Source organism: Nipponia nippon, unplaced genomic scaffold, assembly GCF_047370975.1.
Source record: "Nipponia nippon isolate SJK-2023a ecotype South Korea unplaced genomic scaffold, ASM4737097v1 scaffold_12, whole genome shotgun sequence".
In the NCBI taxonomy this organism is placed as follows: Eukaryota; Metazoa; Chordata; class Aves; order Pelecaniformes; family Threskiornithidae; genus Nipponia; species Nipponia nippon.
Genome location: NW_028262313.1, coordinates 14805392 through 14828835, shown reverse-complemented (window position 1 = coordinate 14828835; position 23444 = coordinate 14805392). Strand labels below are relative to the sequence as shown.

At 43.5% G+C, this 23444-nt stretch overlaps 1 protein-coding gene across 8 annotated transcripts in view; it reads right to left on the bottom strand.

The window, feature by feature from the left end:
- Positions 1-287: 287 nt before the first annotated feature.
- Positions 288-23444, bottom strand: part of DOCK11 (dedicator of cytokinesis 11) — a 93927-nt gene continuing 70770 nt past the window's right edge. For 7 of the 8 annotated variants that reach the window (XM_087748968.1, XM_087748972.1, XM_087748970.1 and 4 more), the window contains 13 exons: positions 18244-18426; positions 17452-17565; positions 15506-15721; positions 15367-15424; positions 13811-13917; positions 12702-12824; positions 11688-11801; positions 9170-9316; positions 7902-8112; positions 7367-7557; positions 6606-6706; positions 4991-5129; positions 288-2401 (listed from right to left, as the gene is read on the bottom strand). In XM_087748968.1, coding sequence (XP_087605094.1) covers positions 2279-2401; positions 4991-5129; positions 6606-6706; positions 7367-7557; positions 7902-8112; positions 9170-9316; positions 11688-11801; positions 12702-12824; positions 13811-13917; positions 15367-15424; positions 15506-15721; positions 17452-17565; positions 18244-18426 — 1827 coding nt within the window. In that variant the 3' untranslated portion in view covers positions 288-2278. Of the gene's footprint in view, positions 2402-2494; positions 2508-4990; positions 5130-6605; positions 6707-7366; positions 7558-7901; positions 8113-9169; positions 9317-11687; positions 11802-12701; positions 12825-13810; positions 13918-15366; positions 15425-15505; positions 15722-17451; positions 17566-18243; positions 18427-23444 lie in introns of all 8 variants that reach the window. The other variant, XM_087748974.1, reaches the window with a different exon arrangement.

Here is a 23444-nt window from a genome sequence, read left to right as displayed (position 1 = left end):
TGGTTTGTTACCAGCCTTTTTATAACCCATCTAAAAAGGACAAATTTTCCTTTGAGATTTTTCTGTTAAAAATCCAGTTGAATTATTTACCTGCAGGACAGAAGGTAAATACTTAGGGCATAATCATTTTTGTTATTCATCAAAACTGCATGTAAGCGTGTATTCTGAAATGTACTGACTGTGTATACTCTAATTGGATTGGTATTAAATACTTTTTTTGGCTGAATTACTGAGAGCGCTTTCCAGTATATTAGGTTGAAATGACAGAACAACTCCAATATCAACAATAAATTGAGAAGTTCAGATAAAAATTCATCTTGGATCATTAAAGCCATCCAAAGATATAAGTAAGAATTTCACTGGAGTTCCAGCAAAAATAAGGAACAGCAATTGAAAATTCAGCCAGCAATGTTATTTCAGACCATTAAAGACATCAACAAACATGAATAAGAATTTCACTGCAATTCCAGGAAAACTACTAGGTTAGCTGTAGTATTTAAGAGCTATAGTGCAAGAGCTTTCAGATGTCCGCATCTCATCATTGCTGATCGTATTCAAGATATGCCTTTAGTACTGATGTTTAGAGTTTAATTACCTCCAAAAAAATCTTGTAATGTATCCACTATTAAACAGCTTCATCACCTTTTAGTAAAGTGATTTGGAAAACTCTCACTATCTGCCTTTAAATATTATTTGTTGAAAGATGAAAATCAATAAGGTAGTAACCATATTTAAACCTACTAGTCTCTCTTCCTCTTTCTGTTAAGCTAAATTTAGAGCCTGCCTGGCATAAAAGCACATACAAGCAGAAACGTGGTCTGTTTGTTACATAGGCACATCTCTATTTTGCTTACAACAGCTAATGGGTGAATTTACGGATCACAACATTATTTTCTCAGAAGACAATTAATTTTAGGTATTTAGAATCATGCATAATAAACATTTTGAAATGTGGTCCAGTTACTATTTGAAGATATTTTTTGTTACAGAAACTAGAAGCTTAACATTTTATAGACACTATAGCCAAGCTAAATACCCAGCTGGAGTCCTTTTATTATGGCATTTTGTTACATATCCTTAAAAACCCCCACCCTTCCCATATGAACTACTGGAACCATATTTACAATTGACGGGATTTCAAAAAACACAGATGTTAAAGATGTTGCTGGATAAAAGAATTACTGATCTGTTTTCTTCTTCCTGCATCTGAAAGTGTCTTATTAAAAAGAGACAGAGATAATGTATTAAAGCTTTGCGGAGGGGAAGAAAGAATAAAAGAATTCTGGAAAACACATTTTCTCCAATCGCCTGTCAGACAAAACCAATGGGCTTTCAGAAACCAGCTCCGTTTAACAGGAGGGAACCCGCATGTCATATGATGTTAAAAAACCCCTCAATTTTGTATAAGTTATTTTGATGTGCTGTGTTTTTTTTTTAAAGTACATCTCAGAGATGATTAGAATTTTAATGAAAGGTGTTAAAGTAGTTTATAATTCCCAACTCAATTTAAGGCGTCCTCAGTTTCTATTTGTGTGAGACCATGAGTGGTCAATAGAAAAAGTCGCTTCAAATGACAAATCTCTTAGGCTGTCCTCAGTGAGTACAATCCAGCCTCCTGCAGCTGTGAAAGGTTAGCCAAAATTGAAATCAGCTATAGTAAGCTCAGCTCTCACGGAGGTTACGTTAGAATTATCTGCTCAGAGGATGTATGAAAATTATCATTTCTGACTTCAGTTTTAGTTATTCCCGACTAGGGCACGTTCACGCTCATTCTCTGAGTGCAACAGGGGCATCTGGATCCCAAGTCACCTTTTAGAAGAGGAAGGGCTCTTACTAGCGACTACAATTTCTCCTTCACGTTCCCTGTCCAACAAAGCTTTTAGCAGCAAATATGATACAATGCTAAGTTCTATATACTCTATGCTCCTTCTATTTACAGAGTAGTTTTACATTTTATTATGTTCCATTGTACAACTTTACACAGTACCATTATCATTTCAGTTCATCATTCAGCAACTCAATACATATTTAGATAACTGCCTTTCCATGTCCTGTTACACGTTTAGCTTAAAAAAACCAGTAGAAAACAAGCACAGTGGTGCAATGTCCAGGCACTTTCAATGTTGCTCAGCAAAATAAGCAAGCACCCTGTTTGAAAGCATGGCAACTTTTGGGGAAAAAAAAAAAATGAATCTTTGCTCATCATGGATTTTTTTAAACATCCTTTGTACAGTTCCAAGTATTCCTGAGAAAGCTCTGTAAAATATGACTGATATGTTTATATTTCAGCAGTGGGTCTGAGCGAACAGTAACTTCCATCACCAGATGTTCCGCTGATGGCACAGAAGACATGTAGGGAGTCATGCATCCACGGCGAATGCATTGTATCTTCATGGTAGATCTAGACAAAACAAAATAATCACAAATTCAGTAAAAGTTTCAGTTCATTATTACAATCAAGCTGTTTAAAAAGGTATGCAAAGAGATATCCAACCTTGTCTTCAAAGCTGTTTCGCAAAGGCAGCATAACAAAGAAATGAGAAAGAAGAGTAATTTAGCAATTTCTGTAGCATTCATATATACACTCTTCTGTGTATTACTGGATCATTTTTAGTTACAACTGTCCACTATAGGAAAGAAACAATTCTCTGTACACCAGTTTTTGATTATATCTTAGTAGCAACAGAATTCTAATCGTTTTTTTGGTAAGCACGGGGGGTTACCTGCAGCTAAATACAGCAAACACTCGCTACCTCCGTGCCACGTGCCAAGATTTTGTACTTTATAACCTGAAGGATGGTTTTACAGCACAGGATCTAACTGGACCGGTAGAACTGCTCTAGAGCTCACTGTGTATTTGTTTTCCACCACGTGGTTCCCCAGTCAATAAGTTAGTTAGCCTGAATTTGCATTAGTGAAACTGAGATCACTGGCCATCACAAACAGTTTCTGGACATCCAGTTTTCTGCCACTCCCTGAGGCTTCCTGTACCTGTTCAGCTGCAGTTTATCAATTTTTTCTGTTTACATTTCCCTAATTTAAAAGATCTGTAGGTAGGTCACAGGCTGACCCAGTGGGCTATCCATCTGCCCTACCATCTCCAACTAAGTGCACTGCCTGTGTTGTTTTGGGGCACTGACAGTATTGAGAAAAGCATACGTTATTGCAGTGAGAACCCTAAATTAATGTAGTATACTTTTAACGTGTAACTGAGTAATTTTGCAGAAGAGGAAAACATGTTCTATTAAGTTTAATTTGTTAGATACTTAGGGTCATTTGAGGGCAATACAAAGTTCAAGTCAGCAGTTATCTACATAATGTTGTACAACCATAAAGAACAGTGCTTGTAAACATGATCTTTTAAGCTGTCTTTTGATCTAATACAAGAAGAAAATGAAAAGTATATCCTTCCCAGTGAGCCCTTCACTTTGCCATTTCAGTTGCTGTAATATTTTGCCTATTAACCAAAGACAACACGACAGTGGATTTGTAAATCTATCAAGATAATAGGGAGTGTGCTTTAACAATGCTCTTTGTTCTAAGATAATCTTAACTGTTGTTCTGCGACAGTGCAGAACTGAGTGATTTGGTTTTGATTTGACTACTGCAGAATTCAGAAACCACAGAAGTTCCAGCAGCTGCATGCAAATTAAATGTCTTGGAAAGGTTTACTTGCAAATGGCTTAGAGTAAGCAGGTGGCAACTCCTATGAACGAACATCTCTGAGCATAATTCAGCAGTGGAGTATACATGGTAGGGAATGCACATGAAAAAAATGAGTGTGCTGAATGTGCAAAATTAGTAGTTTGCACACTAAGAAAATGGTGGTAACGAGCAGAATAGCAGGGAAATCTAACAAAAGCAAGGGGGATGCAGCGGTCACGTATTCTCAAACGGATCCTCCCTTATACTCCTACAACAAAATTCATCCACATCATGAGACTGTTTCCCTGAAATGATGTTGTACTCTTCCCTAACAAGACTCTGTTTGATTCCCATAAGCATTATTTTATTGTAAATAAACCTAACCTACAAATAGCAGCCTGGTGCCGTTGTATTATTTTGCCACTTGCACATTTTTGCATTAGTTTGAACAACTGCTCAATTTATTGTGGAATTTGCCTATACATTTTTAGTGACGTCAAATGTTGCATTTTTAATTAATAGTCACACATGGACTGTGTGTTGAGTAACTGGGAGATTCTGAAAACATTCTTCTAAATTTCAAGTACTACGAATCACAATGCAGTCTGTACCATTCATTTTAGGTGCTTGGTACTATAAATCTACAATGAGCTTTCTTTTGTCATAATGAAGGCAAAATTGAAGAGCAGAGGTACGGAGATTACTTCAGAAAGCCAGTTTTCACCTAATTTCACAGCACGATACTAGGTAGAAGTGCAACTGTTCTTTGAATCTCTCACCTCTCTGATGCTACTATTCAAATGTGTTTTCCTAGAAAGATCCAAGAAAACATTAAAACGTAGGCCAGATAACTGAGCACAAATATTTTAACATAAATAGCATGTTGGCATTAGGCCAAAATTAAAAGAAAACATCCTTTAATGAAAAATAATTAAAAAAACGAACTATAGCTGGATATAACTGAGGAAATGGAAATTTTGCCAGAGAATTTCAACCTGTGACTTATCACAGGATTCTTACGATGTAGAAAACATGAGGCAAAACATGGCACAAGATTTCTGATGACCACAGCAGCCAGAAAACTAATGGTATGTGTCAGCGAAGACGCCACCCTGAAGCACACTGTGTACCAACACCAGGCTGAGACTTTCAGTCGACAAACCGGCTTTAGGAATCCACTAAGCGTATCATTTACTTTTCACGTTCAGTTACTCGCCTTTTTCTGTTTAGCTAAATAACATGAAGAGTGATCAAGTTTTCAATTAGTTTTCAGTCAGTTTTCAGCATCAGCTAGTTTTCGAGCACAGAGAGGCGCCTCTGTGGGCTCCTGACATGCGGTACGTGCCTGTTCGTGGATGATGTCAGAAAGTTCTTTCACCATATCCCGAAAGTTTGATTTCAGCCCCTCATGGTACTCCACTTGATCCTCCTTAATGAGTCGCTCGTTGAGCTCCAGAGCGATTCCACAGGCTTGTATAAACTTCCTGGGGAGGAAAGGAATGAACTTTGGGCATTACAATAGCCCAGTCTTCTACAAAAGCAAACAAACAAACAGATAGGCAAATCTCTTCCCCCCCTGCCTTTTCTCCTTTGTTTGGGACAAGTCACATTCTAGGAGCATCCCTGGCACAGTGGATCAGGGAATGGGGAGGGACTGCAACACAGGCATTGGGCCTTCTCCTGGAGCTCCTTCGAGCCTGGATCCCCAGTAGATGGGACACGCGCACCCGCAGTGCAACCCAGTGGTCTCACACCTTCACCCCGACCTGTGGGACCACACACAGCTTGCAGATCCCAGATAAGCCCAACCAGCTGTGCATAGGGTCACAGAACAGAGGGAGGCCATGGTCAGGCACAGAGGGGAACTCAGTCATACAGGGTTGACAGATCTGGATGTATGTGATGTAGCACGTGTGCTTCAGAGGTCAAGTTGCTAACAGCAGACACACCCTCCAGAAAGAAATTTAGATCGTGGGGAGCTCTAATATTGTTTTCTGGGTTACCACTTTCTTTGCTTCATTTCACACGCATATTTCTCCTTTTTTATGGACTATGATGAAAATGCAAGCACAACTGGGATTTTCCAGGATTTTTTGCATGAAATAGAGATTGTGTTTGTCCTCCTGGCTGCACTGCAAGGCTGGGAAGTAAAACCAACTTCCCTCTGTTCTGCATCCATGCGCGGCAGGTTTGCAGGGATTGGTCCCTTATTTGTTCCATGGTTTGCCAGGTCACTCAATAGACTGAAGGAAAATAGGATTGGCCCAAATGCTGCCTTCTCCATACAGTGACCGATGGGCAAAATGGGAGTCACCAGCACCCCGTAATGAATGCAGGAGCTGGTGGGCAACTGGTTGCTCTTGAGAGGTCCAGAAAATAGTGTGGCAAAGGCTCATTATCCTGAGGTGAAGGACAGCTGCCTGATTCTATCTCTGGGGACACTTTCGAGTGGGAGGTAAAACCTACCCTAAGGGACAGGAGTTAGAAAAACGCCTGTGCAAGTCACATAGTTTCAAAAATTAGAAACAGAAACAAGAAGGACAGTCCTCCATAAACTAGGAAGGGATTTGCTTTAAAGTATTTCAAGTTCATCATTATCTAGTAAAAAAATCCCTTTGGAAAAATTGGGAAACAATGCACTATATGAAAGATCCCCAAACACAAAACTGTCAGACCTCTGGTTTTCAAACATACTTTCTTCACAGGATAATCTCAAATCCCCACTGTTGGAGCAGGCGTTCAAGCAAGTCTCCCCATGGAGATCACAGCCCTGAGTTTGGGAACTCTTGACATATATAGTTACATATGCCCGAGCACCCACAACCCCGTGAGACCTGGATCTTTATATGACACATCTAAGCATTCACCATCTGCTGATTTTGGAGACAGACAAAAATATAACCAAAGCAGGTAACCTGTTCCAGCCAGCTGGCTAGTTTTTATTACATTAGAAATCCTACCTGAACATTTCTTTTAACTCATTCACCTTCTTAGTAGGATATTTGCTGGACTGACTGTCACTTAGGAAAGCTCTGGCATAGGCCAAGGGACCAGCATTAACCTGGAACCAAAGAAGTAAGAAATCATTTATGCTAGAACTCCTGTTGAGTTGCTAAAGGCAGTTGTGAAGGGAATAACAATTTATTTTTTTTTAAATTCCAACATTAGCATATTATTTGAATGCCACCAGCTCTGCATTACTAATGTCACCAGAGGCACCTGAATTTTCAAAAGTTGAGTAGTAGTTTTTGTGTCTTGGTTTTTTAAGACCACAAGATAAATGGAGATAAAAAGAGAGATGCAATCTATTTCCTCATACTTTCCTCTTCTTTCTGTTTGGAAAAGCGGTATGGTCTGAGTCTTAAGGTCATTTATCCAGCTTGAGAAGTCAGGCTCACAAAAAGGCTATTTGTGCCTGCTACTTACAGTACAATCTTCGAGAGTTCAGAATATTTTAGCATTCACCCATGGCCAACTAATGTGCAATGACACTTGAGCTTGACACTGTAAACACCACTGGACAAAATGCTTATTACCATCAGCCACCCGCTAATGTACCACTGTATGCGGCAGGGCAAGCTCTGCTGGCAGGTTGATGGCTGCAGTGCTGAAAATGAGGTAGTTAATGATTTCTGGAAAGTAAATGTGTCGCGTCATGAAAAGATGACTCACTCTTGTGATGTGTATATAAATGAAATTTTGAATAGACATCAAGTCTTACCTGCACAGAAACACAGCCTTGCAATTTGAGTTGCAGCTGGATCATGTCAACATCACCAGCAGAGCAGAGTTTCTGCAGCTCTGCTGTCTTGTCTTTTATTTCATCAGTAGCGACATCAATTGGTTTTAAATTAACCTGATGTTCATAATTGATTGGAATTCTCTTCTTTACATACGGAAAGGAGTTCAAAGCTACCAGAAACAGCAAAGGAAGTTTATAGATGATTGAAAAGTCATGCAGCAAACAGGAGTACTCTTCATAGAACATATACAGGCAGATCCTTGCCCTCAGGGTTTTAGTCAGTGTGTGTGAAATCCCAAATAAGGCTATAATTTACTGGCACGATTTATTAATTTGTAAAAAATTGCACATAGAAATATAAGGTAAATTCCCCCTCCCAATCAGAATATTGTATCACAATTCTGATTAAGTAGATGAGAAAATTCCTGACTCCTTTGGAATATTTTTATGAGCTAAAATAGTCTAAAAATAGTTGCTGATACATACTGTCTCATGTTCAGATGCTTGTACTTACTAGTTAGAATGGTCCTTTTTTTACACTGTTCTTCCACACTGCCATGCTTTTTTCCAGATAAAGTGTAAGGAGTTTCAAATACAAATCTGTTGATATTATGGTTTCTTTCAAATTCAGTCTTTCTTTCAGAGATTTCTTTGTCTTCAAAATAGGGCTTCACATAAGTCACTTGAATATGGGCATACTTAGGATCAAGGTCTTTAATGTTGACCTGTGAAATAAGAGGGTTACTCACAAGGAGAGCAAAGGTTAATAACTTCACTTATAATTGGTTCATTTATCTACTGGGATATGACTTAAACTGATTCCCTGCTGCCCCAGCCCCATTGCATGCAGGTGAACGACACACAAAACACTCCCTTTGACCTCAGCTGTGATGTCTAGGCCATCCGCTAGCAGACACACAAGACAATGATGTGTGGCACAAGAAATACCTCATCTGGGGCCAAACAAGCTGCATCTGGAACAGGTAGCGTATCGCCTTATTATCAATTAATGCAGCACATGCCTGAGCTACTTAGTCCTTCTTATATGACCATATTGCTTCCAGGCCACGAGCTAGCGTTCATGCAGTACTGCACTGTGGCATGCAAATCTGTGGGCTTGCACTAAGTAAACATTGGGATCACCAGTATTGTCTTTAGTAACCCAGACATATCCACAGTTGCAACCTAAGGGTGTGAACAGCCCTTGCAGGGAACATAAATGGGTATGCAATAGGAAAAGGAAGGAGCTATGGCTGCAAGGGCACAAAAGATTTTCTTTGAGACTTGCAGTGTCAAAGCAACAACAAGTAACTCTGCTTCCAATCATCTGCTCCTCTGTGCTGGCTCCTAACGCCTCCCAACAACAGGACTCAGCCAGATGTGGATTGCAATTTCCCATTCGTAATTCCCAATTCATTTATTTCCACCTGGGAGCCACATCAGCACCAAAACTCGTCAAGCTGTGCAACATGTCCACACAGGAGCATGAGGATGCAAGGGGCAATTGGATTGTAAGAGGGTGGAAGACAGGGCTCACTCCTCCATTACTACTGGCAGAAGGAAGGGATGCTCTGTCATCTCCCATCTTCAGCTCCACAGAGCAAAGCTCATCCTCCTGTGCTCCATTTGCACAGCGCTTAGAGCAGTGCAGTCCCAGGCCCTGAACAGTATTTGAATACAACTGATATTTTTGTCACACTCATCAGTGCACTCTCTAGTACATGACCCTGATGTGCACTGCTAATAGCATTTCGTTAGCTTGTTCATGCAGTTTAACTCTACCTTGTTAGAATCCTGGATAATTTTTACAGTCTCCGACCCAAATTTTTCTCCATAAAGCTTAAGAAGTCTGAAGGAGATCTCTGAGAGGCCGGTCAGCTTGGGTTCCTTATAGATGTATTCCTTCCCATCTTCTTCTTCAAAGAACGTCTAGCATTAATCACAAACAAGTAGTGAGGAATAGCTGGGTTTCTTCACTTGGAAAACTTTATTTTAGATTTGCTACTTTGAAAGCAACTTTCTACTAACATTTCAGAAAGTCAAGAAGGTTTAGAAGGCTATGGCTTGCATAAAGTCTGACTGAACTTGGCCGATTTAATAGGTTCCTTCAATAATTGTGTAAAAAATCATAACATTACTCAACCAACACAAACATGTCATTGCTGAACACAAAGGCCTGAGGAAGACCAGTGAGAAATCTAAACAATGTGGAAGACGGGTTTGGCTAGTGGTTGACTTTTTGGAAAGTAGGAAAGAGGCAATCAGGAGAAAACCCACAAAAACAAGGCATAGAGAAGGAGCAGAAAGACACAAAAGTTGAGGAAGCCCTGATAGCAGAGCCACATGAACAGTCTGAAGAGAAGGATTTTGTGTAGGCTGAAAGGGACTTCAAGCAATAAATAAAGAAATGGGTTTCCTATGCTTTGATTCCTCTTGTATTCAGGGAAGTGGAACTTGGTGTATTTGCCGTAAATAGAGACAAAATTGCGTTAAAAGTTGTGCCTGCATCACCAGTCCTCCCTTTAATGGGAACAGCACGAAAGCTTCATGCTTTGGCGAGCTGTTCCAGTCAGAAGTTGTGACAGAGTGTTAAAACAGCATATAACGCTGGCAAAGCTTTAAAGTACAAAACTGGATCAAGTATTGGTTGTCAGGATGATATGTTACATAGCTTAATTTTAGGGGCTGATCCAGTGATTTCTACAGCTTCTAGAAAACTAAGCTAGCAGTTGTTTCCTTTTATCTATTGCTAACCTTATTTACTTTTTACTTTTGAAGACAAGATGAGGACAAAAATAAAACGTATGGTTGCTGCAACGAAAGTCAATGCTCTGATATGTTGTACATGTAATGATAGTGGTGTTCAAAGGTACAAACCCAAGACAGTTTCAGGGGTATTCATCATCTCCTCTAAAAGAAGGAACGAGGAAAGGCAGGGCTAATATAATTTACATATCGTTTTCTAAAGAGGGGTCCTGCATCTCCCCCATGGTTATGGGTCCATAAACAGAAGCAGATAGTTCAGAGACACAAAGGAGATGAGGGGTAACACACTTTATTAAATTAACTGCTCTAGCTGGAGAAAAAAAAATAAAAGCACAGCTGCTTTCAGGCTCAGAAGACTTCATCAGGTATAGAATCATAGAATCGTTAAGGTTGGAAAAGATCCTTAAGATCATCGAGTCCAACCGTTAACCTATCACTGCCAAGTCCACCACTAAACCATGTCCTCGAGCACCACATCTACCCATCTTTTAAATACTTCCAGGGATGGAGACTCAACCACTTCCCTGGGCAGCCTGTGCCAGTGCCTGACTACCCGTTCGGTGAAGAAGTTTTTCCTAACATCCAACCTAAACTTCCCCTAGCGCAGCTTGAGGCTGTTTCCTCTCTTCCTATCACTTGTTACTAGGGAGAAGAGACCGACCCCCACCTCACTACAACCTCTTTTCAGGTAGTTGTAGAGAGCGATGAGGTCTCCCCTCAGCCTCCTCTTCTCCAGACTAAACAACCCCAGCTCCCTCAGCCGCTCCTTGTAAGACTTGTGCTCCAGACCCTTCACCAGCTTCGTTGCCCTTCTTTGGACACGCTCCAGCACCTCGATGTCCTTCTTGTGGTGAGGGGCCCAAAACTGAACACAGTACTCGAGGTGTGGCCTCACCAGTGCCGAGTACAGGGGCACTATCACCTCCCTGGTCCTGCTGGCCACACTATTCCTGATACGATCACGCTCCTTCTTGGGACTCTGAGCCCCAGATCTTGTCCATTTTTCCAACTACTTCAGCTAACAACAAGTACTATCTCTCTCTACAAGTATGTAACAAACAGTGATACATATTTTGCCTCCAGCTTCTCCCATAACCTTTTACTCTACTCATATCTAGAAGGGAGCAGCAATTGTCTGTAGAAGAACATGCCTGTCACTACTACTGTTTATATACTATGGTTATATACTGTTACCGGTTATATACTATACACACTAAATTGTGGTTTTGTAACTTATAATAACTATAATTACCCCCCCGGTGTTTTCTGAACCCACTAAACCATTTCCTAACTGCTGAGTTGTTTTATGAAAAGCCCACCAGCAGAATCATAAACTTTATAATAAATCAAATGCTCCTGCAGAGAGACACAAACCCTCACCCCAAGGGTGCAATACTGAAACGCTCACGCAGACGTGCCAGCGGCTGCACCAGAGGAGCTAGCAGGCTTTTCAGCTTCAGGTCTGACAGAGCAGCAGCTTTAGGGGCCAGGCTGCCTGGTGAGGGGTAGCTGGCAAGCCGGTGTATATACTTACTTGTCCATAAAAGGCCACTTTGAAAAAGGTTCCAAGAAGCCTCTTCCTTGTGTGCATTACTTCCAATATCTTAGCATATGCTCCGTGAAGCGTTCTGTACAGCTGAGTAAGTTTCTAGAAATCAGATCTTGACATCATTAAAGCAGAATTTTGCATGCAGGAGATTCTAGCTAACGATGGAAGCTACTGAGGTATTTAATCACAATCCTTTGGAGAATTCAAACTTGAATTTGTCAAGAGGTTGAACTCATGCAGTTTTCTTTGAAAAACCTCAGTCTTAAGCACATGCTTAGCTTCCGGTCTGAAAGGCACCCGGACGGCAGTAACGGCACTATCCTTAGAGAGAAGGCTGAGCCTACTGTCTCAGCATGTGCCCTGAGTCAGCCCTTAAGGGTAGAGCAGCTTGCAGTGCTTTACCCAGAAATTCTTTTTTGATTAAAAACAGCTTTATGATGAAATAAATGGATCAAGGCTTCCCTTAGCTTCAACTATATATTTGGATGCTGTCCTGATGTGGAGGGGGTCATGGGAAAGGGAGGGAAAGAGGCTCTTCAGCAGGCGAGCAACAGCCTCACCGAAGCAGGGGGTCACAGCAGGTGTTGGGAAGGAGGAGGACGGAGGGTGACAGCTCCCTTCCTTCCTCTCCACTTGCCCCTGAATTACCTGCAGATCTAGTCCTTTCTTTGAACACTTCTCACCCAGTTTTTAACCCTTAGAGTGCTCAAGTCTCAAAAAGAATCTGGCTTTGATGGGCATAGATGACACCTTTATTTTTGGGGGAAGGAAGGTGGGAATTATTCACTAAATACGAGTCTTCCATGTCTTTAGCTTTTACAATTACCCTCCAGACCATTGCTTTCACTAATTTGTTTAATGACCAGCAATGAAGCACAGTGTGTGCTTTACTGACACCAATTCATTAACTCATAACTTCAAAAATAAAAAAGCCTCCTGTTTTTTTCTTAGCGATCTAGAAAATTACCTGGTATATGCAAACTAGTTCAAAATACCTACCTCAAATTCACGCCGCTTTTCATAAATAGGAATGATCAGTTTGGAAACTTCAGAAATCGTCTCATAACGCTCTGCTTTCCACAGGCCATCTACACATTGCTCCAGCAGCTCCACCAGGACTTCCTACAAGAGCAACCAAAAGGGTGTTGTTAATAACAGTCAAAATTAGAAGAGAAAACCTTCAGATACTTGAACAGGTTCCCGTATAAGTTGCCACAGTTACAAAAGTTTAAACCCTGCTTGTTCCTGGCCTTTCCAAAGGTATTCTAAATTTTTGGGAAAAAAACCCAACCAAACAAAAAAACCCACCCAAGTTATTTTCTAAAAGTTCATTCATTCTTAATAAACCATTAGCACAATAGCCAGCAAGTATGTCTTGGTTATTTAGCTGCCTCCCCACGAGAATGCCAAAACTCTGGGAGGGTACAGAGATGACAGCACTGGAAGTCAGAGGTACACGTCTAAGAAACACGTCCAAGGAACATGTGTGCAATAGCAGTGGGATGTGATGCTAAGGATCCTCAAGCCTAGTCTTGATGAATGGGCAACTGGCCTGCAAGGCCACCTTGCTCAGCCACATGGCCCAGCCAATGCAGTTGTACAGGGATGGTGCAGAAGTAATTGTGAAACATTATGACTCACGGGAGGATCTACCCACTTCCCCAGTGCCCTGCTATGGTTTCTGGATTGTTCTGCTAATGCGGTGTCCTGCAGCACAGCCCTAACTGAAGGGGAACTTAAGCTGACCTCTCACTCAGCAGAGCTTGACTTGCATTCTCTCCCTTCTTGGAAATACCATGCTGCGCTGCCCTGCGCTGGCAGAATTAGTATTTGCATAACACGGCAGGCAAAGATTGCGGTGTAGCTTTTTCAGTCTCAGGTCTAGAAAAGCCTTTCAAAGGAACCAAGAACTTACACCAGTTTTACCTATCTGAATTGTACACAGAAAATCCTTCCATGCAGATTTCTCTTAGGAAATTGCTGCGGAACAGTCCTCCTTACAGATGCCAGTGCACAACTATAATTTGTTAGAGCTCACGTGAGCAAAGTCTAAAATTAAATCCTAATCAGCTATCAAATAGCCTGTAGTCTATACTACAGGACCTCACCTCACTGTAATGTACATCCATCATCCCGCCATCTTCTTTCATTGCACCTTCTTCATCAATGTTGGGAGTGATTTTCTTGAAGGCAGCGCATCCACTGGGGAAGAGTTCTGTAGCAGACAACAGCAAATGGATTAGTGGAATAACATACCTCAAATGCGACATGCTTTAATGGCCAGGGAAGCAGTCTAGCTGATAGCAAATTCCTACAAGTAGCAGAGGACTCGACTCCCATTTTTGCTAATGATTTGCTGTATGAGACTGAACACATGAGAACCTCCCCGGCCATTTGCCGCGGGAGTCATTCCTAGTACGTAACTAACACCAAGCACAACAGGTTTCCCAGTCTGCTCTCTGGAAGTCATCTTTGACCAACCTAACTGGCTGCAACCAACTGAAAGTCAGGAGAGGAGAAGGGTATATCTGTGCACAGAAGATGCAAGAAGAAAGCTATTGCTGGATACTGGACAGCTGGGTGGTAAGTGAACAGGACTGTACACTCCTAGCAGAAAGCACAGTTTTGTACCCCAAAACTCTGAGTAGTTCAGCCTTTACTGAACCCTTTCCAGCCTACGTAAATGTAAAGAGTGCCAGTGACAGACATAACTCAACGTATTCACTTCATATTCCTTTGGATATGTTCCTCTTCTTTTTTTAGAAGTTCTCCTTTACCACCGGTTGTGGTAAGCAGCCTCCAGGGTACAAATAAAGAATTGCCAACTTTCAATACCCTCCCCTCTGGAGCCATGTGAAATGTGTATACGTATCAGAAAAACAAGTCCTGATTTTTCCCACTTAGGCAACACAAAGTACAGAATTTGGAGGTACTCCAAGCCCCCTGAGCAAGGCACTTAAGACCTTTCCAGCCAAGGCAGTGCATGTAATCAGCTTTTATGCAGACTTAACTTTCTGAAATGTTAAGTGTCCATTTCAACAACGACTCCCTTACATGGAAATGAGAAATGGGGTCAATATATCAACTGTGGAACAGATTTTTCAAAAGAAAACCTGCAAAGTGGTCTTACTTGACTTCCTTCCTATTTTGCATTAAACCACAACACTCTCTTTTTTTCTGATTGTTTTTTACATATTTGTATAGTTAGGCCACAGTCTCATTTTTTGACTGAATTTTGACTGCTTTATTCTATAGTTTTCTGTACTGCTTATACTAATACTTCTGATGAACATATTGACATTTGAGTTTTTAACATGGGCTTTCCCTGTAAGCACATGTCCTAATCTAAAATACAACTGAACATTTAAACCAAGACATGATGTGTCAGTTCTTATTTCACTCAGCAACGTGCCAACATGACTGTCTAAGCGGACCTGGCTAGCCTAGTAAATGCCTGTGTATGAACAATTGGATTCCTTTCGTAAAAAAAAATACTCACCTTCTTCTAGCTTTATTCACTGCATTATTTTTTTTTCCTTTGTAGCTTGTTTCTAAAATGATCATTTACCAAATCGAGAGAAACTTGTCTTTACAAAGATTCTGATCCCCCCGAAACCCAGCACTGCATCGTGGTCCTTGTGCCTCCCAAACAGCACAGACTTACTTTTCCTGTGCAGAAACTCTGCAACGAGGGCTGCTACATGAACATAACACATGGCTGCCTGCAAAGTACAAAGGGGAAATTAAAATGTCATCTGTACATCTGTCTTATTGTGCACCGTGTTTTTAATTACATGAATTACCTCTGAAAAGTCTCCATTTTTTACATGTATCTTTGCCATACTGTCCAGCCATGTTTTCCGGAGCTCTGGGGTACTTGCATAAGATTTGGCTAAGCTGTACTGTAGATCTATCAACATTTCTGGATCCTTTTCATGTTCTTTCATTTGAGCGGTAGCCATAAGCACTGTACGGATTCTCTTTGTCAAATCTTTGACTTCGGAAGGAAAAGCAGTTGCCTGACACAAAACAAATCAATTAGAAGCAAATACAGGAATAAAAGGTGTTCTAGGCTTTGCCAAAGAAAGACCATCGCTACCCTTTCAGCCAACACTCCACTTGCTGCCAATCTGAAAACACTGAGAACACAGGAGAGAAGACTAACTAGCTTTTACTTATGGAACTCACACTGCATACAGTGTACAGTATTTCATATGCAATTAGAGGCATTTCAATCCGGGCGTGCACAGGACCAATCTCTCCTGGTCGTCCGCAGGATGCCAGGTTGGGTGTTCCCGTGCTACAGCGAGGCAGGTACTTTGGCACCCTGAGGAGCTGGTGCGAGAGGGAGGCAGAAGTGCTCTGTGCATGTGAATGTCCCAGGATGGGACCGTAAACCATGCCTGAAGTATTTTTCACATCATTCAATATCCGGCTTGTTATAGTCTCTGCTGTGGTCACTCTTCAATTCCTAAAGCACCAAAGGCATTTGTAGAGCTTCCCACCACAGGAATGTAATAAATAGAGAAAGAAACACAGGCTCCAGTCTGATCCCCTGCTCAGAGCAGGGCCGTTATTGAGTTAGAGCAAGGCTTGTCCGGCCAGGTTTTATCATCTCCAAGGACAGAAATTCCACCTCCTTTCTGGGCCCTGCCTGAGGGCTGCACCATGCTCTTGGGAAATAATTTTTTCTTTAAGTAAAGTTGGAATTTCCCTTGCAGCAACTTTACCCGTTGCCTCTTGTCCTGGCACTCCATACCTCTGAGAAGAGCCTGACCTCCTCGTCTCTATAACCTCCCTTTTGGTAGGGGAAAGCAGCAGTTAGATGCCTCCTCAGCTTTCTCTCCTCCATGATGAGCCTGGCTCACATTCCCTCTCCTCGGGGTCCTGCTCCCTAGCTATCTCTGTGGCTGTGCACTGCATCCTCTCCAGTGTACTGAAATCTCTCTTGCACTTATATAAATACATAAACTGGATATAATGATGGTCTTGTGATGTAAAATACAAGCAGCAAAGTATGGCTCAGTGAAACCCTCATAAACACCTGTGTATAGAAGAGAACCGAGGTTTTTTTCCAGGTATATCCTAACTATAACTTTGTTATAGCACAACTCAACACCTAACTGAGGTTCCCATTCTACCTTTAGGTCATAGGATAATCACAGACCTGTAAAAACACCTCCCGTTTTCCTCTATCCTACTTTGGCAGCTACACTGTGTGCAATGGAGCAAGCTGCAGTGATGATATAATGTTCAATGGGTTGGGCACAAGCTGTTAATTCTAGTGCAAAGACAAACAATTATTTTCCAAAGAAATACAACCATTAATCTCCATGAAAGAGTGCTTTCTTAATATTACTGACACTTAATTAAAATTAATTCCTGCTAATTATTACCTTCAGGCAACAGAAGTATCAGACTCTCCCTTGTCATTCCTCTCAAAGCTGGAAGTTCTTGGAAAGCTCTTTGGACACCCTTGCAAGCAGCACGCTTTGCAAAGCATAACCTGAATTGCAGAGCTCCCTCCTCTTGGCGTGAGGCCTCATGGATGGAGCATGACCTCCCTGTGCAGCTGGCCCTATTGCTGTTGGCATAATACTTGTTTACTGAGCAAACACAGCCCACTATGAGTTTATAAATCATAGTTCCAATCATTAGCCTTACCCTTAAACATGATTTCCTTGAGTGCGTCCCCAGTCTCGCATTAACGGCTGAGAGCACGTGATGTGATTTAACATCCCCAACTTACCTTCATAGGCCTGTCACTGTTTGCAAAGTTGTTAATGATGAGCAAGGAGTCCTGAAATCTTGTCCCACCGCTGAGTGCCACATCTGCTATTAATTGGCTCACTGCAATTATTATCTGTTGGGACAGGGTTGGGGCTTGATTTAAACGAGCCCTAATAGAGGAGTTTTATTGTCACAGTTACATAAAACTTTAATAGGACAACATCATGTCTTTCCCGCAACGTAAGCAACAGCTGTTGTTGTGGCTTTGCTGCCACATGTCCCAAGGACAAATACTTCCCAGAGGACCAAACTGCTTTGCTGAACAGTGAGTTCACAGAATGAACAATATAACAATCGCCATACAAATCCCTGTTTGTACCTTAGTTACCTTCTTCTGTGACTCATTACAACCTAGATGGTATTCATCTGCCCCACTAGGTATCTAAATTTGCTTCAAAAAAAAACCAATGCTGCAAAAGCAGCTCCAGGACAATCCCTTCTCCTGCCTCAAAGGCAGATCTTGCTGTCCTTTCCACCCCATCCCAGCCAGCCTCTGGGGCAGAGATGCATCTTGTGGCTACGATTCCAAAAACTCAACAGCTTGGAGTACTTGATGGCAGTGTATTTTACCCAAAGGGCCCTGGGCCAATCACTGGAAACAGGAATTAGGCAAAACCTGGAAATCAAGAGGATTTTTGTCCATATAACAACGGCAAGATCCTTTGCCAATATGAGGTGACATAGTTATATTCATATATCTGTTCATTACATCTGAGGTGTCCTGCTCTCTAGCTTTTCCCCAGTCACTGACCTGGAGATGTGTTCTCAGAAATGTTCTCCTTTTGGTGAACTCGAAGTTATTTCTCATCAGGAGATACAGAAGAGCCGAGGCTTCGTTCCTCGTGGAGGACACCTTGGAAGTGCAACACTTCAGGATCTCGTAGCAGAGGGCAGCGCACATGTTTACCCTTCCCTTGAAAAACGCTGAGGGAAACTTCACAAGAGGCATGCAAATATTAGAAAATACACCACTAAATTACACACACAGGGCTCAGTTGGGCAGGGGCATGGGGCAACACACTGGGCTCCAGCCTGGACAGCCTCAATAAAACTCCTGCCAGAGTTCTGAGCCTGAAAGCATTTGTGGGAATGAATTCGGGGCCTATTTTTAACCACGTTTCCTACAGCAATGTGAACTTTGCTGTCACACTTTTCCGGGATGTGCTTGTGTATGTCTGTCTATCCCCTCCCCCAACAACTTTTGGGTTCATTGGCAAATTCTCACCAAATTGGACAGACAGAAGTTTTATGTTCTTCCAAAAGCCATAAACACCAGCAGCTGGGCAGAGACGAGAGGTCCCATGAACATTCCCACCAAAGGCTGCCATCTCGGACATCAAAAAATCCTCCAGAGTCCACCCAGAAGTCCGACCTCACTGGGAAACATGACCTGCAATGTTCGCACAGCTACTTCCACATGTCCCCCAAAAAAAGCCTAAAATCATGCTTGCCCTCAGGAATGCAAACAAGAAACTTGCTTCTCCCAGAGAGCCTAAAATACACAGTGACCTGCCCTGGCCCCCCAGACAGAGCCGGCCCCAGGGAGCAGCAGGATCAAGCCAAACCGCAGCGTGAGCTACTTCAGTTAGCAACGGGGCTCAGAGATTTGCAGCAGGGTGAAGAAAAGCAGAAGGGGAAGACTAGCACCCTGTACTGCTGTAGCATGTCTATCACCTTACCAAACATCTACTTCCAAGCATGTCTGCAGGGGCAGGCTCAGCCGTGCCTGAAAAGCCGACGGCTGCAGCGATGCCCTGCTCCGGCAGGCAGCAGCCTCTATGCAGGGCTTGCCGGAGCGGGGACTGCCAGCACGCGTCCATCTGGCAGCAGTCACCAGTGGTGGCTGGTGGGGAGGGGGCACCGCACTCAGCTTCCTTCTACCCCGACCGCAGTGGGCTGGGAGCGGGGAAGCAGAACAAGGAAGGGTTTTGTGCTGGCATGCAGCTGCCTCCGCAGCCACCGCAGGAACCTGGCCGGAGAGGCGCCGTGCCAACACCTCCCGGAGGGAGTGGAGGCTGTTCAGGCATCGCACAGCGGCACTCTGCTCCCTCTGCTGCAGCTGGGGACCAGCCCCAGGGAATTTACTGGCATGAAGAGGCAACAGACAACAATGTTTTTTTATCGGTTCAGAGGAAAGATGTGCTCAGTTCATTCAAGACCCAGTGGTCCTCATGGGGCACGGTCCATAAGCCACTTCTATCTGCCCCACTACCTTCTCCCCATGGGAGATGACAGTAAATACTGTCAGGAGTATACGCTCGCATCCTCCAAGTCAGAGCCTGGAGCTGTTACCATGGCCCTCTACTCCTTGCATTAAGTCCATATGATTCAGACAAGCTTGTAGGTACTGCTGTGGCCACCACCATAGCGTTTTGGTGAAAGGGTCTCAAAACAGGAATCTAGGAACTGTGGCTAGCAAGACTGCACTGTTGGGATTACACCAAGCCACACAGGTTACAAGGCAGAATGAAGACACTGACCAAATACTTGGTGTTCACTGCCTCTGGCCAAAAATATTTCCAGAAAAAAAATGGAAGAAAAGAAGTAAATAAACGTCATAGTAACACAGGGCCAAGAGGATCACCTGTGCACTCAGGAAAGGAGCTATTAAGTAATTACTGCCTGTTGTAATGCAATCCTTCTCCCATAGCGAGATGGTGTCATGCTCAGAACTCGGTTTAGCCCAGAGCTGGCCATGGTGATGTGCGACTGGGCATGCACAGGCAGCACATGGGGGCATTCACAGGCAGCACACAGGCACCCAAGAAGATACGTCTGGCACTTGCTTTCAGCAGGGACCACTGCTTGCCTGCAGAGGCTTTTCAGTCATTTCCAACCCAATGCTAGGGAGAAAAAACTTTGCCTGGGAATCTGCTGCAGAAGAAGCCCAAGATCCCTCCCTGTGTGCTCCCCTCCGCACTGCACCAGCTCTGGAGGAAAACCTGTGCCCTGTTCATAGCGAACCTGCATCCCTGCGCAGCTCCTTCTGGAGACCAAGCGCAAGAAGATGCAATCACTCCTGGCGTCAGGTTCAAGGCAGCAGACCCAAGGAAGGGTGTATGCCTGCTAGAGATCTGGCCAGGTGTTGCCTGCAGCTTTCCAGCTAGCAGGAGAACACAAGCTGGGAAAAGCTGCGAAACAGACGTGTGGCAATGACTCTGCGTGCGCTGGAGGAGCCCATTTCTGATCCAGCCCTAATATGAAGGGCCAGAGCAGGAGTCAACACAGGGAGCAGCTCCCAGAGAGGCCTTGGCACACAAGGGACGTGAGGGCAGGGCAGCCACAGCGGCAGGCAGGACATGCCAAGTGCCCTTCACAGCTGCATGGGAGGCTGTAACGATGCTGCATCCTGACAGTACTAATGGGGAGGGAAAGCACAGCTTGACATGGTCAGGGGAAATTGCTAACAGACAGGGAAAAGCTTCCCAAATCGGCTGTTGCAGGAAGGCTCTCCTGCCCTAGTCCTTCAGGGCCTGGGATTTATGATGCCTCTAATGCGCCCTGCTAGTGTCAACGCACCGAGGGACAGGCAGCTACATGGGGTTTCCATCGCTCTCACATCCACGTGTCTGAGCTGCTCTCTAATGCAGGGCAAATTATCGCAGCCCCCTCCTCTGTGCACGTTCTCCTTCATAACCTTTAATTTTAAGACCATTCCCAAGTACGTATATAGGTATTTATCTGTAAGTGATGCTCTGAGAAGAAGGATTTCGTTGTTAAGAAAACCTAGAGAATAAAACGAGCAATCTAGCTTTTGTTGCTTCTTCCCAGCCAGTAAAACAGAGACAGCTTTTTTCCCAAATTCCCAGCACACATGCATGCAAGAGGGATTCATTCTAAAACCAAAACCAAACATGCAAACAATTACAGAACTTGTTTGTTCTTTGCTTTCTTGTGACATTTCTTTTTTTATTTTTTTTTTTTAAGTCTTTTGCCTATCAAGTAACCAGATTTAATGCGGAAAGAAAGCTATTTTTAAGACAGATTTTGGGATGCAGAATAAATCTCAGGAGTTTTTTCCCCTCCAGTAACCATTTGCTGTGACCCTAGCTAAGGAGGGGGATTCTTTTCATTGTAATTATTAGCTACAGAAGGCCATAAAAATGACTAATTGTCCATTCTAGCCACGTCAAAGGTATAACTCACTTCTGGTTTTATTGAAGTTAACACTAATTTATAGCTAACAGTGCTATGCAACCCAAAACAAAGCAGTGCAGCTTTGATATTCCAAAACAAACTTGCAGGAAAACATAGAATCATAGAAACATAGAATGGTTTGGGTTGGAAAGGGACCTTAAAGATCATCTGGTTCCAACCCCCCTGCCATGGGCAGGGACACCTTCCACTAGACCAGGTTGCTCAAAGCCCCATCCAGCCTGGCCTTGAACACTGCCAGGGAGGGGGCATCCACAACTTCTCTGGGCAACCTGTGCCAGTGCCTCACCACCCTTGTAGTGAAGAACTTCTTCCTTATATCCAATCTAAATCTACCCTCTTTCAGTTTAAAGCCATTATTCTTTGTCCTATCATTTTGTGCCCTTGTAAAAAGTCCCTCTCCAGCTTTCTTGTGGGCTCCCTTCAGGTACTGGAAGGCTGCTAGAAGGTCTCCCTGGAACCTTCTCTTCTCCAGGCTGAACAACCCCAACTCTCTCAGCCTGTCCTCATAGGAGAGGTGCTCCAGCCCACTGATCATCTTCGTGGCCCTCCTCTGGACTTGCTCCAATGGGTCCCTGTCATTCTTATGCTGGGGGCCCCAGAGCTGAATGCAGTACAGCTGCACACAGCTGAATGGTGGGGTCTCACGAAAGCAGACTAGAGGGGCAGAATCCCCTCCCTCAACCTGCTGGTCATGCTTCTTTTGATGCAGCCCAGGATATGGTTGGCTTTCTGGACTGCAAGTGCCCATTGCCGGGTCATGTTGAGTTTCTTATCAACCAACGCCCCCAAGTCCTTGTCCTCAGGGCTGCTCTCAATCCATTCTCTGCCCAGCTTGTATTTGTGCTTGGGATTGCGCTGACCCATGTGCAGGACCTTGCACTTGGCCTTGTTGAACTTCATGAAGTTTGCACAGGCCCACTGCTGAAGCCTGTCAAGGTCCCTCTGGATGGCATCCCTACCCTCCAGCGTGCCGACCGCACCACACAGCTTGGTGTCATTGGCAAACTTGCTGAGGGTGCACTCAATCCCACTGTCCATGTCGCTGACATGTTAAACAGTGCCGGTCCCAATACGGACTCCTGAGGAACGCCACGCCTCACTGATCTCCACTTGAACATCGAGCCATTGGCCACAACTCCTTGAATGCAACCATCCATCCAATTCCTTATCCACCGAGTGGTCCATCCATTGAATCCATGTCTCTCCAATTTAGAGACAAGGATGTCGTGTGGGACAGTGTCAAATGTTTTGCACAAGTCCAGGTAGGTGACATCTGTTGCTCTTCCCTTATCCACCAATGCTGTAACCCCGTCCTAGAAGGCCACCAAATTTGTCATGCACAATTTGCCCTTAGAGAAGTTATGTTGGCTGTCACCAGTCACCTCCTTATTTTTGATGTGCCTTAGCATAGTTTCCAGGAGAATCTGCTCCATGATCTTGCCGGGCACAGAGGTGAAGCTGACTGGCCTGTAGTTCCCTGGGTCTTCCTTTTTTCCCTTTTTAAAAATGGGGGTTATGCTTTCCCTTTTGCAGTCAGTGGGAACTTCACCGGACTGCCACTACTTCTCAAATATGATGGATAGTGGCTTAGCAACATCATCCACCTGCTCCCGCAGATGCATCTCACCAGGTCCCATGGACTTGTGCATCGTCAGATTCCTAAGATGGTCTCGAACCTGATCTCCTACAGTGGACAGTTCTTCAATTTCCAGTCCCCGCCTTTACATTCTGCAACTTGGGCAGTGTGGCTAGAGCACTTGCCAGTGAAGACTAAGGCAAAAAAGACATTGAGTA